This window comes from Euprymna scolopes, chromosome 16 (genome assembly GCF_053919585.1).
Source record: "Euprymna scolopes isolate OS-2025 chromosome 16, ASM5391958v1, whole genome shotgun sequence".
NCBI classification, from domain to species: Eukaryota; Metazoa; Mollusca; class Cephalopoda; order Sepiida; family Sepiolidae; genus Euprymna; species Euprymna scolopes.
The window spans coordinates 53,080,213-53,098,508 of NC_136497.1; the positions used below are offsets into that span (position 1 = coordinate 53,080,213).

Consider the following 18,296-nt stretch of genomic DNA (forward strand, 5'->3'; position numbering starts at 1 on the left):
TTTTCGCTCACATTCTATGTTCATTAGTTGTTTTTTTTTGTTTTTTTTTCAAACTATTTTTCTCACCAACGTGTCATCCAACCTTCTTCAAAGGTTTTGTTAGTTAACACGCTGACTGCCATATGTCAACAATATATGTTGACATGGCAGTTTGCAATGACACCTGGTCAACAATATCGGTTCACAGCTTCTTTTCGTTACCAAGGTTGCCAATAATCATAACATTATAGACACAAATTTTCTTAGCTAATCCTACCCCTCTTTCACCTGATTCTAACTTTTACTGTACAGCGGGACAGACTGTATGCAAACTTTTTCAGTGAACAGAGTTTGAAGAGTTTTATTCTATACTAGCGGGGGTACCCGGCGTTGGCCGGGTGTGTTGCTGTGGTGTAGTAAGAGTGGGAATTAAAAGCAGTCCAGTGGGATTAGGGGGAACAACAGGATGGAGAGAGGCGTTAAAAAAAGTGGTAGTAGGCTGGAATTCGTAACGCGATGGAGGAAATAAAAAAAAACGAAACATGTTAACCGATGTCTCCATCCCGCAAGCAGAAGTTGCGTGCGTCGAATTTAAGCAGAGTCAAATCGAATGTACGATGATTTAAATGTTTTGCCGCTTTTTCAAATAATTTCGCTTTATACAAAAATGCCAAACAAATATCCAAGACGACGCCATGGTAGGAATTTTGTTTAACTCAATCAAACAAAAAAAAAAGATAGAGACAGTGTCCGTTTGCGAATCTGAGATATTACGATCTGGGAAGTATGCGAAAACTTCTCGCAGAATCTAACGGACACGAGAATCCCGATGCAAAAAGCCTTTCGCGGACATGCACAAACGCTCACGCCCATTTTGTCTTTTATATATTAGAAGATTGTTCGGAATAAATTGCCAGAATTTTAATCTTCCTCTCCAGAAAATTAACGTTTCATCGATAACAACATCACTTTCTAGGAATATATATACGGACTTGAAGTTTCTAATGAGAAGATCCAATAAGGATTCTATCTTTCCTAGTCTATTTCCTTCTACGATTTCTTCGTTGTTGGAGATATGAAAACAGTTTAGAATTCAAACCTATTTCGACTCATTTTAGAAGAAACGGGATTCCTGTAGAGTGGACTATTTCTCGAATATGATAAAATGAAACTTTTTCGATCCAGTCGCATCCACAGTAGAATTTCTAAGAATGTTTCAATCCCTTTTTTTCTTTTCTTTTTTTTTTTTTTTTGTTGGAATCCATTTTGTTATATATACATGTAAGAGTCAGTAGTGATGCTAAAACCTTAAAATCAAGAGTAAAATATGTTTTAATATATACAGTTTCAGTATTATTAACATTTATGAAAACATTTTTAGTGGTCCTACCGTCAAATTTCTAGAAAACAGACGTGGCAGTCAACGTGTTAATCTATAGCGATGTTCTTTCCAAAACTGGAACACACTGACGAGTGGAAGTTTTTAAAGTCTAGACACCAGAAGACGCTAGTGTTGTTTATTCACTTATTTCATTGTATCACATGAGTTCAAACGAGCCTCTTGGCAGTGTAGAAACACTCCAGATGGAGATATCAAAATGTTTCCTGCAATATGGCGTACAACACGCGACTTGATATCCATACCACCCAACGATTACAGACTCCACCTCACCCGTAAAGACACCCTGACCTGCATAGGCTGAACCGCTATTTGAACATACAAAGCTACTTCTCCCTTCCTCTCTCAATCGGCGAAACAAATTGGTGTCATTCATTGAAATGAGAGATCAAGTGTCTTCATGTCTTATCTGCAATGAAAGTCAAATAATTCGACCAATATTTACTCAAGATGGATAAATAGAGGAAAGTGCAAACAAAGCAGTCTCCTTATGTACCAAGCATATCAGTTGAGGATACGTCCTTGAAAATAAGCTCGACAGAGACTGGGTCATTGTGACAACGATGACCTTTTTTCTGTCGAACTGTGTTTTTTTTTCTGTGTAGCTTTAGGAGGTCCACTCTCCTAGGCGTTACCGTCTCACTTTGAGAAAGAGTTTATAACTAACTACCTGATGCGCCCTCACCAGGTAATGTACATACATGCAAACACTCGCCTATCACACACAGACACACGTGCACGCATATACACGACTCACTCAGAAAACACGCACACATACAACATTCACTCAAAGCACCCATCACAAGCACACACATACAAACACACACATACAAACACACACAATTACAAACACACATACAGCATTCACTCAACTCACCCATCACATGCACACACATACAAACACACACACTTACAAACACACACACTTACAAATATACACGTACAAACAGACACACACACACACCTACAAACACGCACACAGGTACGAACACATACACACACACACACCACATACAACACTCGCCCACGCACCACATACAGCACTCATCTGACAGACACTTAATTTGAATACAAAAGAAAAAGTCTTCATGCATACGAAATCAGAATAACTGGTCACAAGTCGCAACGTCATAAAAAAGAACAGAATAAAAACACATCATAAACTTACATCTGCTTCGAGGATATTTTGTTTGATTGTTTGTTTGTTTGTTTGTTTGTTTGTTTGATTGATTGTTTGTTTGTTTGTTTGTTTGTTTGTCTGTTTGTTTCTTTACTTTTTTCTGAAAACTTAAAAACAAATTCTATTTACACAAGCATTTCTCGCGCCTCACTCGTATCTGGTGCGTGGTGCGATCGTGAATATCGATACTGTTGCTTTAATCCAAGAAAGACATAAAACTCTCGTTCTTGTGAACACATGTTTGTAGATGACCAATTAACAGGTACAAACATGAAATATTAGTGTCGCTTGTGATACGATCAAAAATTGAATGCGGTGTTTGCTGGTTTTACCAGTATAAATGTGTTCGAACGGAGAGAGAGGGATCAGAGTAAGGTTGAATTTAGTCAGTATTTAGATGATTGGCCGTTTTGGAATACCAGGTATCGTCAGTTTAAAAGTGACTGTAAAAATCCTCGCTTCAATATGTATATGTGGACGAGAGGGGGAATATTATTATATTTTTTGGAAAAAGAGATTTCAGCAGAATACTCTATTATTATGACAAATAAGAGCGTATTATTTATATTTTTTATTTACAGAAAGTTTATATGAGATTAATCCGACGGTATCGATAACTTATCTCATATGAACTTTCTGACGTTTTATATATATATATATATATATATATATATATATATATATATATATATATATATATATATATATATATATATAGAGAGAGAGAGAGAGAGAGAGAGAGAGAGAGAGAGAGAACGCAATTATAAAGGAGATGCATGTTTTAATACTCATGTTTTAATTTAAAAAAAAAAATGGGAGGCCAGCTGATCTGTTTCGTCCTCACTTTTCTAGAGCTGGATGGAAGGATTTATTTTATTTATAAAAGCGAGATGAGTCCAAGAGAGAAAAAATAGTTCAAAATATGCTTGAAATAAAGTGTGCTAACCTAGAGAAAAAAATTAGGGAGACACTATTTAAAATAAACCTACGTATTGTTTATGTATAATGATAGATAGAATCTCATAAAGGCTAATTACGTTCAAACGTAAGAGACCGGTCAGCTGACCTCCCATTTTTTTTTTTTTTAATCATGAATATCAAAACATGTCTTTCCTCCCTCATAATTGCAATATATAAATTTTGGACCCCAAACAATGTTATGAAGTGTATATATATATATATATATATATATATATATATATATATATATATATATATATATATATATATATATATATATATATATATATTTCATAACATTTTTGTGGGTTTGTGGGGTACAAAATTTATATATTGCAATTTTGTGTAAACAAATTGAGATTAGGTACTTTGGACAATGTCAAAACATTGTTAATGCACTGGACAATGTCAAAACATTGTTAATTCCTGGCTTGAGTTAGTTGCTTGTCTAGCCGCACTGGTAAGCTGTGAAACAGCGAAACAGTACTGTATGTGGATAACTATAACGCTCCCTATCTTAGTGTGAGCATTTGGGAAGGTGATATACAAATTACCATTAGCGTATGAAACGATGCTCTTTGTGTAAACAAATTGAGATTAGGTACTTTGGACAATGTCAAAACATTTTTAATTCACCGTCCGCATTGCAGCCACCATATAGCGCAACAATTAGAAGCTCCGACTGTCGTTTGGGCGATCGGGTTTCGATCCTGACTTGAGGTAGTTGTTTGCCTAGCCATACTAATGAGCTGTGAAACAGCGAAACAATACTGTATGTGGATGACTATATATATATATATATATATATATATATATATATATATATGAAATAAAATGCGCGTGTGTATGTATATATATATAGACTTGTATGTAATATACTGAGTTCGTGTAATTCATTAAATTTTCATATACCAATGAGTTTTAAGCCAAAGATGGTTGACTTAAAGAGTAAGCTACAAAATTATCATATTTCATAATTGAGCATTAATATACTGTGAAAGCAAAATATATATATATATATATATATATATATATATATATATATATAATGACTTATTTTTTTAACATGACGAATTAAAAAAGGATTAGTTAACCAGCTTCAAACCTTGGTTAATAGAGCCAAATTAAGGTTAGGATTACGATTAAGAGAAAAAAAATATGGAAATTATAATGAGGGCAAATGAAAAAAAAATCGGATGGCAAATGGAAAGTACATTTTTTCTTTTTTTTTTTTTTTTTACACAGTGATCACCACTTATCAAGGCCCGGAAGCCACTCAGGGATAAGGGTTATTGCAAGTACATTACGTTAGTGAGGAGATTTGCTGAAGTGTTTACTTAAGGGGGCGGTTCATTAGGAATTTGTTAACATTGAACTTGAAGACATCCAAGTTGTAGTCCGGAGGGAAGCAGGCAGACGGAACAGAATTCCACAGGCGTGCAGTTCTAAGAAAGAAGCTTTGTTCATGGAATCCGCGTTTTGATTTAGGCACAGATATAGAGTGGGGGAAATTTTTCACAGTGGATTCAGCTAGACGGGTGTTTTTCGTGAAAGATTGGCGAAGGGGGGCCAGAGATTGGAGTTCAGACGAGCATCTGCCATGGAAATAACGATAAAACAAGGACAGGCTCGCAACGTCTCTTCTGTGGGAGAGAGGTTGCAGGGTAGAGAAAAGGACATCCCCCACTAAGCCACAAAGTCTATTTTGTACTCTGTCAAGGCAGGATAGGCTGTTTTTAGCAGCTCCTGCCCAGATATGGCAACAGTATTCCATCCTTGGACGTACTTGGCTTTTATATAGATAGAGAATTGCATCAGTAGTGAGATATCTTCTGGAGCGGTAGAAGGATCCCACCATCATTAAGTCTGAGAAGATTTTCTCTTTGCTTAAAAAGAGAAGTTCGCAAAGATGTAATGTAAATATTAACATACATATATATGTGTGTGTGTGTGCGCGCGTGTGTATATGTGTGTACCACAAGAATATCCTCAAACAGAACAGCTTTGCATTAATTTTATTGTGCCTTCTTACAAAGATTTAAATCAAGATATAAAACCTTATGTCTAGAATCCTTATTTCAATGTTTTCAAAGTCCATACTCTGCATTTCCTAGTAATTGCACCCCAGGCGATTAGCAATAAAAAACATTTCTCAAATAGAGTAGGAGGGTAGAAAGTAGATCATCGGTTTACTTTCTGTAGCTTCATAATTCTCGCCTCATTTATTTGTCCTTTAGTTCTCACATTCCATGGACGATGTTTTTGACAAAGAAGGAATAATTGCTGTTTTCTGGGTTGGAATCTATCCGTCTAACACTTATCATTGTCTGGATTTTACCTTAAAGTATTGTTTTTTACCTCCTTAAATAAAATGGTTTCATGCCTTCTCTGTGGCATTTTTCATAGAAAAAAGGATGTAAAGCCTGGGAGTCCAACAAAAGAATGATGCCAAGGACATATTCTCAATTGATATGAATAGTAGATGGTGAACCAAGCATTTTGAAAAAATGTTTATAAACTGGTAGAGTATGTGACTGGTTCAGGTAAAGAATGCGAGTTTCAAGCCTACTGGAATTTGACTCGATTTTAGAAAAAATAAACCTGGCCATCATGAAATATATCTTGAGAATGAATCCCCGGCTGCCAATCGTCAATTCAGTTGTTATTTAATAAAATTGACACAACTGACGGATACACTTTTTATGTTATTGTTGTTCATTGATTATCAGGTATTTGTGCATTTGTTTATAAATAATTGGAAATCAATATGGTTGCCATAGCAATAATCTGTTGTGCTTTGCAGATCAGAAAAGTATGCATCACTAATACCAGCCTCTTTTAGTTGAATATATGGTTAGGAGACGAAAATAAAAATGAAATATTAAGTTACAAAGTTCATATAAAGTTCTGTTATTGTATGCTGCAGAGGGCCGAAAAGTGTAAAAGTATCAACAAATGATACCTCGGATGTGATATTTAGATACAGGCAAAATGGTTGACGGAGAAGATGACTGGAAAGGCAGACATCGCCTTTGGACGCAGGCCACAGCTGAAGAAGACATTCTACCCCTCCTCCACATGACCAACCATGGCTATCAAACATCTCAACAATCTCAGCCCAGAACCAACACCAAGCCTTTGACTTCATACTGAATGGAAAAGGTCAAGCTAAGCAAGCCTCAACAACACTCTTCAAGGCCTACCGTTTCTCTCCAACAGCATAAACAGCAACCAAACTCTTACAGGCATTCATCAAGCACTATAAAACTCCACAAACATCACCAACAATGGAAGAAGTCGCACCAGTTAAAGACGAGTTAAGCTGCAACACACACACACTGAAAAAACTCAACAACTGGACGTTCAATTATTCACTCAGTGGACCCAATGACTTCAAACGACGTGCTCCGGCACCAGTACAGACTAATTGTAACTGGTTCTGCAGACTCAGTTGCAAACCTTGTGCAACTGAATTCGACCAGAGAGTACCAACAATCTCGAGAATTCACCTCGCAATATCTACCCTATTTTGAGTGTAAATGGACTCTTCCAGAGAGTATGAATAGATTAAGTGTTGTTGCAGTCATTGGTTATTGAGTTATTTTTTATCTGTTTTTGTTCTGACCTTAAAGGGTCGATAATAATTAAGGCAACATAGTGAATGTTTTTAAAAGAGTGTATTTACAGAAATACATATATAGTATGTTACAGATGATCTGCGTCTGATACTGTAGCTATGACTGCCACTGATGACTCTCATGACATGTAGTCATAAGTTTATACATAGTCTCTGGAAGATTCCATTTATATCTGAAATAAAGTAACAAGTCCTAATTGCTTTTAGAACCAGCTTTAAGATAATGCAACCAAAGCAGTTGAATCAGGAAATGTGCAGCACTTTGATATAGAGTACATTAAAAAAATACTAGCAGTTTAAAAAATTGTTTATCTATAAACTATACTATAAGTATCTATGTTGGCTTTTGGGCTGGGATTGAAGTGTAGTAGCTGTTCTGATAGTGTATTATGGTGTGCATGGTGTGCAGATGTAAATTCATGCAAAATGACATAACCGATAAAAGAAAAAGGACTATAAAAAAGATAAAGAGAACGATCACATGAGAAACGTGGAGCAAGATAATGTTCAAGATCTCGTGAGAGGCTTGGAGAACGTTCTAGATCACATGTGTGACATAATGGCTGTGACAATGAGGAAAGAAATGTTATTGTTACAAAGAAAAAGCGAATTGGAGTTATTTCCTATTCTTTGTCTTGGTCTCCTTTGCGACTGAAACTGCACACAACATGTGTTGGCCCACCGACAACGTTACAATACTACACTTCATCTTTTCTGTCTTCAGTCAATGAAGGAGAACTTCTTCAAAAATAAATAAATTTTTATTTTTGTTCCAATCCAAAGTGCCCCTTTTAGTGAGAGCTGGATTTTCCTTTCATTATAAATCTATCATGTGTCTAATTCTTCCCTCGTGGGGAGAGTACTGGAAATCTGGGGAGATTGCTGTCACTCAGACTCCAGAGAATATCACAAGTTGTTCTCAAAGAGAGATCTTTGATGATGGCCTGTGTGACTACTTTTAGTAAGTTGTTGTTGTTGTTGTTAACAACAACAATAATAATAATAATAATAACAATAATAATAATAATAATAATAATAACAATAATAATAATAATAACAACAACAATAATAACAATAATAATAATAATAACAACAACAATAATAACAACAATAATAATAATAATAATAATAATAATAATAATAATAATAATAATAAACTTTGAAAAAAGAATTGGAGAGAATCGAATCAGAGGAATGGCTGAGAAGATAACAATAATGAAAACGGCTGAAAAATTATGGAAAACCCTTGAATGCAGAAACTAACACATATGGCTACAAACGATAACTGGCCATATAGAAATTGCAACAAAGCTGAAACAAAAAGATAGAAGAATATTACATGGATTCAAGAAAATCGAAACCTGATAAATTGTAAGCTACTCACTCCCACCACCACCACCACAAAAAATATATAATGTTGGCATCAACTGGCATGACACCAAATAGTATTGAAAGGTCAAGGAGGATGGAAAGACCGAGGAGAGAAAGCACTAACTAGACTTCTACTGAATGAGTGCAAAGAGGACTGGAACCTTGGGGATGCTTATTGACACCCAAATTCCAGTGCTAGCCAATGGTCGGTGCCAGCGATTAATCAATGGTAAACGGCTGTTGCGATAATGCAAATTCATCTGCAAATGTTATTGGAAGAGCTGGAGAGTACTGGATATCTGGGGAGACCTGTTGTCACTCAGACTGCAAGGAACACTACAGATTGTTGTCAGTGATAAATTTCTGATGATGACCTGTGTAAGAACTCTTAGTAAGTAACAATAATGAATATATTATTTGGCTTATCTGAAAACTGTACTGCAGTTGTAAGTTACACTCTTCAGGAGGTTATAGTTCAATTCTCAGGGGATACTCAAAATACAATCACGAATTACTTGGGATTTCTACCCAGTCATGACTGATTGAACAAGAACGTGCTACCCCCGTAGATTAAATAAAGGTTCTGTTCAAAATTCCATGCAGACTCCCGAGTTCGACAGAAACATTTCTGAGTTCAACAAGATACACCGGAAGAAGGTCGGAGTTGACATCAAATTAAACATTGTGAGAATAACATTCCAGATGAGAACACTAGTTTGAATAATATGAATAATCAATCCTCATCTCAAAAAATTCAGAAACAGGAGTCAAAGATGTTCTACATTTTTATTTCGATGGACAACATCTGTTAAGGAACCCCATATAACCTGTACTCTGTGAAGGCAAGAAAGCGTGCTCTATCGTATGGCATAACTGACTCTTATACAGGTAGAGAATTGCGTCAGGCATCTGGCACTCTCTGAAATGGTAGATTGATCTAACCATTTTTTTCTGTGACCTAAGCAACAGATTTAATTTGAAAGAATTTTTAAACCTATGTATATAGTTCAGTTAAATAGGAAAGGATCAAATATAAGTTAACCGAAAATGAAAAGAAAATGAAAGAAACATTCGATTGAACACAAGTAATTATTTTACCCATAGTTATTGAGGACGTTGCAGGTTCATACCGTTCCCAGTAATAATAGAGCATAAGTAATTCATTCGACTATTGTCGAGGGTGACCTAAAGGCCCCCTTTTCAATGGCTACTTAACTGAGATATAAGGGAAGGTGCTACTTTTATCACTCGATTTCTCCACTTACCCTTGATCTACACTTTATAATGCTGAGAAAAGAGACCATTTCTTTTTTAGTCTTTTTGTAGGACTGAATAAACTTAGATTTTTTTTTTTACTATATTATTAATTTCTGCAACACTTATTACTAGCGGGATGTTCTGAATATTCCATACTGCTTTCTATATTAGTCTGTATAATTTATTTTTAATAATAATATTCCTTTCAGAATCAAGGTCAATACTTATTAAGAAAAAAAAGCTGATTTTATTTTTTCCGTAAATACATAAATGTATCTTCTTTATTTATTTTTATTTATTTTTTGTGTATTTGAAATTGTAGCAATCGACAGGATGATAGAATTTGATTTCAGAACAATTCATTTCCATATGAGTATAATCGGATGTATTATCCTCTAGCGATATCAGATTAATCACCATTTTTTAGTCCTTTATATGGTTGCATTAAATTAATTCATTACAATATATTATTACTCACTGTATCATAAATATAATAATGTTTACATACATTTTAAAGTCTAAAATATTCCACCCCACCCCCCCGTTTTTCTTTTTAATTTTAACAAGGTATTTTTTTTTAATTTTAACCAGGTATTTTCCAGAAAATTGTAATTGCATTAAAATAGAATTTAATTATGCTAGTCAGACGATCTCTTTTGCCCGTGTGTGTATGTGATAGGTGATAAAATACATATGAACATTGACATGCCTTATTATATAGATTACTAGCATTTCAACCCGGCGTTGCCCGGGTGTTTGGAGGTGTATGTTGAGAAAAAAAAAAGTGACGTAGGAAGGTAGGCTCGAACCTGTACCGCGAAGAAGGAAAAGAACGGGAAAAAAACGTGACGTCTTTGCTGTTACGACCACTGCCAAACCGGAAGTGACGTAGGTTTAAATTAAGGCTAGACAATCGAAAAGAGGGGATGACTTTCGAAAATATCGGTGAAAAAAAGCGACCCCCCCCTGTAGAAAAGTGCCCAGTTGAGGGTGAAGAAATTGATGTTTTTAGCCAATTTTTCGGTATTTGTCGTCTGAAGGGTCGAGCTTCAGAACAATACTGATCTTGTGAAAATCCGTCGCCTCTGTCGACAGTTTTAGGTACATATGCAAACATACATACATACATTTATATATTGGTAGCTCACATTTTCGACCCAAACCAATTAAAAAGCTTGCCCTATCTCTGAATGCCCTTTATGTAAAATTTCAAATGTTTAGACCAGAAATTGTTTGAGTAATTTGGTAGAGACCGCAGAGGTTAATTTTTTTTTAATTTGACCCCTATTATGACCCCTTAACATTTGTTTTGGGCTCAAATCAAGTTATTAAGTTAGATCCATGTCCAAGTAACCTATATCTAAAATTTTAAGTGTTTAGACCCAAAACTGGCGGAGGAGTTTGGTAGAGTTCTCGAAGGTCAAATCGTTGAACTTTGACCCCTTAACAGCCAAATTTCTGACCGAAAACGGATTACAAAGATTTTCCCAAATCTCCATACCATGTATATCAAATTTCGAGTCTGTAGACTGAAAATTGACAGAGTTATTGTATAGGGAAATGTACACACACACACACACACACACACACACACACACTTTTATATATATATATATACTAGCATTTCCGCCCGGCGTTGCCTGGGTGTTTGGAGGTGTATGTTGAGCAAAAAAAAAAAAAATGGTCAATTTATTTTTAATTTTACCCCTATTATAACCCCTTAACATTTATTGTTTTGGGTTCAAATCAAGTTATTAAGTTAGATCCATGTCCAAGGAACCTATATCTAAAATTTCAAGTGTTTAGACCCCAAATTGTCGGAGGAGATTGGTAGAGTTCTCAAAGGTCAAATCGTTGAACTTTGACCCCTTAACAGCCAAATTTCTGGCCGAAAACCGATCATATCGATTTTCCCAAATCTCAGTACCCTGTATATCAAATTTCGAGTCTGTAGACTAAAAATTGACAGAGTTATTGCGTAGGGAAATGTAAACAGACACACAGCCAGACAGACAGACACGTTAACTTTTATAGATATATAGATAGATTTGTTTATTATATTTAATCGTCTTACCTGGCCAAACCCTTAATTCCACTTGCTCCTCGACTCAAGCATTGTAACCGAAGTCGTTCCAGTGGATCCTTTGTTTCTAGTAATTTCTGTGCCGCTTTCGACATCATTTCTCGCTCGCCTCGAGCTGTCGCTGCCATTTTAGGAAAAACGGAGGAAAATTGCTCAATTTGATGGAAAGATATATAGATACATATGTCAATAAGCCAATTCGCGATGTTTAGTTGATAAGATGAAGTTTCTGCTGGTAAAAAGATAGAGGATATTTTTATATACGAGAATAAAAAGTGATAAGAACAGAGTTTTTCGAACGAAAAGGTAACGCTTCAGAAAAAAAGCACCTGTCTCTCCCGTATTTGTTTTGCAGTTGTCCATAGCAACAGCCAAGAAAGATAATTACCAACATAAGGAAGAGTTATTGCCCTTGGTAGTAATTTTAGCGTAATTTTGTTTTGTCTAAATATTTGGGATAATATTTCATCGGACTATTGTTTTCATGAACTTTAATATTATTATTGTTGTTACAGCTATTTTCAGTAAATAACTTGGATGAGTGATCTCGGAGTGAAGAGCGAGGGCTGTCTTTGGTTGTTGTAGTATTTATGAGGTTATATTGAAACTGGTGGCTTCCAAATAGCTGTTAAATTCTAACAACTAATTCTGTGTAATTTTCTCAACGATAAATGGGCAAACTAATCCAATTCCACCGTATTAATTTGATTTTTTTTTCTTTACAAATATTTATTTGTGTGCTAATTTCTGCGGATTAAATTTTATTTTTATGCGTTGTTTTGCAAATGATAGTTTTTTTTTTCTGATAGTGCAACTTTCTTTCTTTTCTTTTTTTTTACAACTATTTTTCATTTTTATTTTATAAATATTCCAAATTATGATTTCAGCAACTTCAATAAAAAGCTTTATTAAAAAAAAAATTCCCTAACCTCAACACTGAGGCTAAATCGGGCGTCAATTACTCTTTTTCTTTGCTGGTTGGTGTGGAGAGTTTTATTTTTGGAAGGTGTTGTTACCACCCGGACTTAGGGTTAGTGATAAAGTTAAGAAGAATATGATTTATTTTGCAAGAAATAAATAATAAATTTGAACAGTATCTTATGAAAAGTGAAATTGCAATATATCACACATTAAGCGTCATGATAATGACGTATCCAATTTCAAATATTATCAAAGAAATTGTCTTTTTTATGCGACTGAAAATTTAGCGCTCTTTTTTACGATTTCTTTTTCTTTAAAAATGTTTGAAATTTAGTGAAAATCGCTCCAGACAAGATATGAAGCCACTTAATGTAAGGAACTATTACTTCAAAGCCAGGCACTAGCCAACGATAAGTATTAGATGGATAGATTTCAACCAACTAAGAAAACAGCAATTTTTCGCCCTTTATCACAAACACTGCTTATGGAATGTGGTGACTAAAGGACAAAATAAAAGAAGCGTGAATTTAATGTCTCTCATCACGTTTAGAGCACGAATATCAGGGGATTTTTTTTTTCATACACTAAGGAAAGAAGGATAATGGACATTTATTTATAGACAATCTAAATTAAATAGTTATTCGTCCTATCCAGTTTCTTATCGCACAGTTCACTGTGCGATAAGAAACTGGATGACGATTTTTTTATTTGTAATATTTTCTTTTATTTATAATAAAAAAATTTTTAAGTCTTTAATTACAGAACGCCATAAGAATTTATATTCTTGCTTTTTTCAGACCACTAGCATAATCTAATACTAAATCTACAGTTACAATGGGAAGTATCGTTCTGTACTCTCAATGGCCTATCCCATCATGTTTTTACTGGGTTCTTCTTAACACTCACTTTTGTTTTTTAATTGTTTTATTTTGTTTATTTGTTGTTTTTATTGTATTTTTTTTTTTTTTAATTTAAGTGACTGTTATTTCAAAATTCTCTTCCATCTGAACTCTGACAAGATTTTGGTATCGTAACCAAAATTCGTCTCCAGGTAATAATAAATAAAAATAAAAAAGTGAAACAACAGAATCAAATAAAGTAAACCTGGAAAGTAATTAAGTCCTATTTTATTTCAAACAAATAAAACTCGTTGCTTTTGCTTCCAAACGTACAGTTTACAAGGTTAACCAAAGTAATAATTTAAAAAAATTAATTAATTAATTAAATTAAAAACGAATACATAAATAAGGAATTCTCGGGTTTGTATTACTGTACACACAGATTCAAAACAGTTGTCAAAAAACAAATATATAACAAATAAATGTTATCAAAGGCAAGATAAGTTACTTTTCAACCTAACTGGATAGTGTTTTAGTGTTTTTATTCAATGTAACATGTTTATTCAGCTCGAAAAACAGTGTTTACCGATGTATTGGAAAATTAAAAATGGCGCCCAACTCTCTCTTTGACACGGTAAGTTTGAGAAAAGGAGTTAAAAATAAAAAATGTACAAAATACTGTTAAAAACCCATCGAATATGTCAGCCTATGTCACGGTAACATATAGTGAGCGAGTTTCTAACAGTATTTTGTATAGGTTTTTTATTTATAACTCCTATTCTATAACTTACCGTGTCAACAAGAGAGTCGGGCGCCATTTTTAATTTTCCAATACATTGGCAAACACTGTGTTTTTCGAGCTGAATAAACATTAAATAAAAACACTAGAAAATTATCCAGTTAGGTAGAAAAGTAACTGATCTTGCCTTTGATAACATTTATTTGTTATGTATTTGTTTTTTGACAACTTTTTCGAATCTATGTTTACAGTAATACAAACTCGAATTCGCTATATGAGAGACAATTCTTTAAATGAATTATCGCCCTGAGCGATACAAACGAAATGCAGAAAATCGGAACTAATCTCATTTTTCTACCCCCAAAACAAGGGGAAAACAATATTGGTCTCATTTGAACAAAGAAATGACTGTTGTAAGTAAAACAAATACTGTACACCCTTTGAATAAGGTTTTTATTAGCACAAAAGAACGATACATCGGGTCCGACGTCAACACTATGAAGTAACATGGCGGACACTACTGGAGTAGTATACAGAGCTAGCGTTTCATCAGGGAGAGTGCTATTGGGAAGTTTCATATCCATACAAAACACAATACAACATTCTCCCCTACATTAAATTAGAAAGTTCCTGTCGTGGGTGGAAAGTTCATTCAAGTATTAGTGTATGAAGGTGGGTTGATCACAACCAATGCACCGAATGTAGTTTAATAGTTCAGGTTCACAATGTTAAAACTCACTAATTCGGCCAGCACAAGGAGTGCAATTTAATAGTTCTGATGCACAAAATAAATTTAATCAAGATTCACTAAACTCTAGAATCACAAATTCAACTTATCTGGTGGTCTTCTACTACATTCTGACCGTCGCAAAACAGGTGGTTCTACTGGTGGGGGTGAATTTTCCTCTTGCTGATCTGCTTGTGTATCATTCCAGTTTTCCGAGTCAAGTGGGTGATCGGTGAATTGGAAGTCTTTTAACAGGACCAAGTCACATGTAGATAAAGTCATCTGCCTACCCTCGTTAGATCGAACAAAGGCATAATGGGGGTTAGCATCTAGAAGTTCAACCTTATCAACCAGAGGTTCATATATTTAGTTAACCGGTTGTGTCTCCACATTAAAACAAAACCAGATTCGGTCATCCAAGATATCCGCTGTCCCGAACACTGATCTTCTTGGGTTTTTAAACAGGCGCTCATGAGGTGTCTCATTTGTGGCTGTGGATATTAAAGACCGAATGGAATGGAGAGAGTCTGCTAAAACCTTTTCCCAGTGCTCAGTTGGCAAATCTTTGTCTTTCAATGATAATGAAATAATTTTCCACACTGTTCCATTCATTTGCTCCACTTGACCATTCCCCTGCGGGTGATATGGAGTGCTGTAGCTGGTGGAGATCCCTTTGCCGTGCATATAATTCTTGTACTCAGCACTCTTGAAACAAATCCCGTTATCTGAATGAACTTGGCTGGGCATGCCAAATATAGAAAACAGGTGGGAGCAAGATTGCAGTACACTCTGGGTACTTGTGCCTTTGCAAGGGTATACAAATGAGAAGTGGTTGTATTCATTAACTAATTAATCGATTCGAGTTTGACTTTCTCGTCTTTACGATAAACTACTTTTTTTTTTTTTTTTTTTCTTGAAAAGGAACTTCTTTTCTTTCCTTCAACAGGAAAGTTTCAGTCGGAGATTTTTTCGTAAGGACAGTCGAAATTTTTGAACATCTGTATTCTTACAGATGGAGAACAGAGAAAACATACCTTTTGGGGTCGGAGGTAGTTTTGTTTTTGATTCAAAAATAGGCGCCAGAAAAGATTGCAAAGGAATTCCATTCTCACATACCCAATCAGCGCTCATCTTGCCAAACTTTCACAAAAAAACACTCTACTAGCTACAACCACAATCAACAACCCACTCTCTATCTGTACCTAAATCTAAACGCAGACTCCATGAACAAAGTTTCTTTCCTAGAACTGCCTGTCTGTGGAACACTGTCCTATAAAGGTTTACTTCACAAGATCTCTAGCTATGGTATAGCTGGAAATGTCTTCTCAATTATTAAATCATTTCTTTCTGATAGGTTCATAAGAGTAGTAGTTGAGGGGCGAAAATCAGAAGCTCACAGTATTAATGCTGGTGTCCCTTAGGGCTCCATCCTGGGCCCAACTCTTTTCCTGATCTACATTAATGATCTTCCAAATCACATCCTTACATCATTTGTAGACATTTATGCTGATTACACTACCATTTATGATAGCACATCTAAGACAGTAAACGACCAAGTTCTCTCTGATTCTCTCTCCTCTGATCTTGAGCACGTGGTACAATGGGGAAAGGAGTGGATGGTTACTTTTAATGCATCTAAAACCAAGCTTCTCTCTTTACATCATCAACATTCTGATCCACATCTGGCATCAATTGAAATGAATGGCTCTCGTCTTCAGGAGGCCTCAAGTTTTGACAAGCTTCTTGGCTTGACAATTACTCCTGATTTTAAATGGAACACGTACATCAAATTTGTTGCCAGGGCCGCTGGAAAAATGGTGGGATCTTTCTATCGATTCAGTAGATATCTCACTGCTGGTGCAATTCTCTATCTATATAAGAGCCACGCACGTCCAAGGATGGAATATTGTTGCCACATCTGGGTAGCAGCTGCTAGAAAGAACTCGTCCTGCCTTGATAGAGTTCAAAATAGACTTTGTAGCCTCGTAGGAGATGTCCTTTTCTCTTCGCTGCAACATCTATCTCACAGAAGAGACGTTGCGACCTTGTCTCTGATGTATCGTTATTTTCATGGAAAGTGTTCCACTGAGCTTCAGTCTATGGTCCCCCCTCGCCAAACTTTCACAAGAAACACTCGTCTAGCTGTACACACTATCAATAATTCCCCACACTCTTTATCTGTGCCTAAACCTAAACGTAGATTCCATGAACAAAGTTTCTTTCTTAGAACTGCACGCCTGTGGAATTGTCTTCCATTTTCCTGCTGAGTACAATATGGTTGTCTTCAAGTCTAACATAAATAAGTTCTTGATGAGCCGTTCCATATAAGTTAACAAATTTACCGAATTTTCATTACTAATGATTACTATATTTTCCAATTTCTACTGTACACTCTTTAACCCTTATCCTTGAGTGGCCTCTTGGCCTTGATAATGTGGCGATGCCTGTGTAAAAAAAAAAAAAATTATCATTAGACAAACTGCCAGCAGTTCCGTCAGCAGAATCAGGATGTGACGGTGGCTAAGTAGTTAACAACACTGGTAACCTGAGCGTGCCAAGTTCAAATCCAATTCTTTCCACAGAAACACTTTCTCTTAAGAATGTTGATAAACACGGACCTTTTCATAAGTACCCGATGTCTTTCTGGAAAGAATTATAACTAGAAAGATATCAAAAAAACGAATGCCAACAATAATCGTCTGATGGATACAAAATGAATGAATGCTGCCCCACAACAGCAGCAGCAGAATCAAAGCTGTTGTCCCTTGTCAATCTTGACTGTTTTTTCATTATTCAACATACGCACAACACTCGCATATTTATACTGGCGATTTGACGATTCCAAAATTTTTCCCGATAACATGAATAAATCTTTCTAAATATTTTTCTCAAATATTTTCCTTGTAATTGATTGAAAATAGTGAGGCGACTAAAGATTTACTTTTCGTTTAAAACAAAGCCGATTTGCATTAGTTCTTCATGCCATTTGAATTTTTTTTATAAACTATTGAAAATAGTCATCGATTGGTATGCAAAATAAGTCTGCCCCACGTTAAGAATGAGTTTCTAAATAATGTTACTATTTAGTAAACCATTTTTAATCTGTTTATTCATTGTTAACATATGCACAACATCTGCAGATTTATGAATAACCCTTTTGCATTGACATGGCTATCATATGTGATGAAGACCTGAAAACAACCA

The 18,296-nt window shown here is 35.2% G+C and overlaps 1 protein-coding gene across 1 annotated transcript in view; it reads right to left on the reverse strand.

Moving 5' to 3' along the window:
• The window catches only part of LOC145295959 (calcyphosin-like protein), a 35,858-nt gene extending 23,635 nt beyond the window's left edge, over positions 1 to 12,223 (reverse strand). Inside the window, exon 1 of the mRNA XM_080141866.1 lies at positions 11,858 to 12,223. Within this exon, the coding sequence (XP_079997992.1) occupies positions 11,858 to 11,994 (137 nt within the window). The 5' untranslated portion in view covers positions 11,995 to 12,223. The remainder of the gene's footprint in view (positions 1 to 11,857) is intronic.
• Positions 12,224 to 18,296: the final 6,073 nt, after the last annotated feature.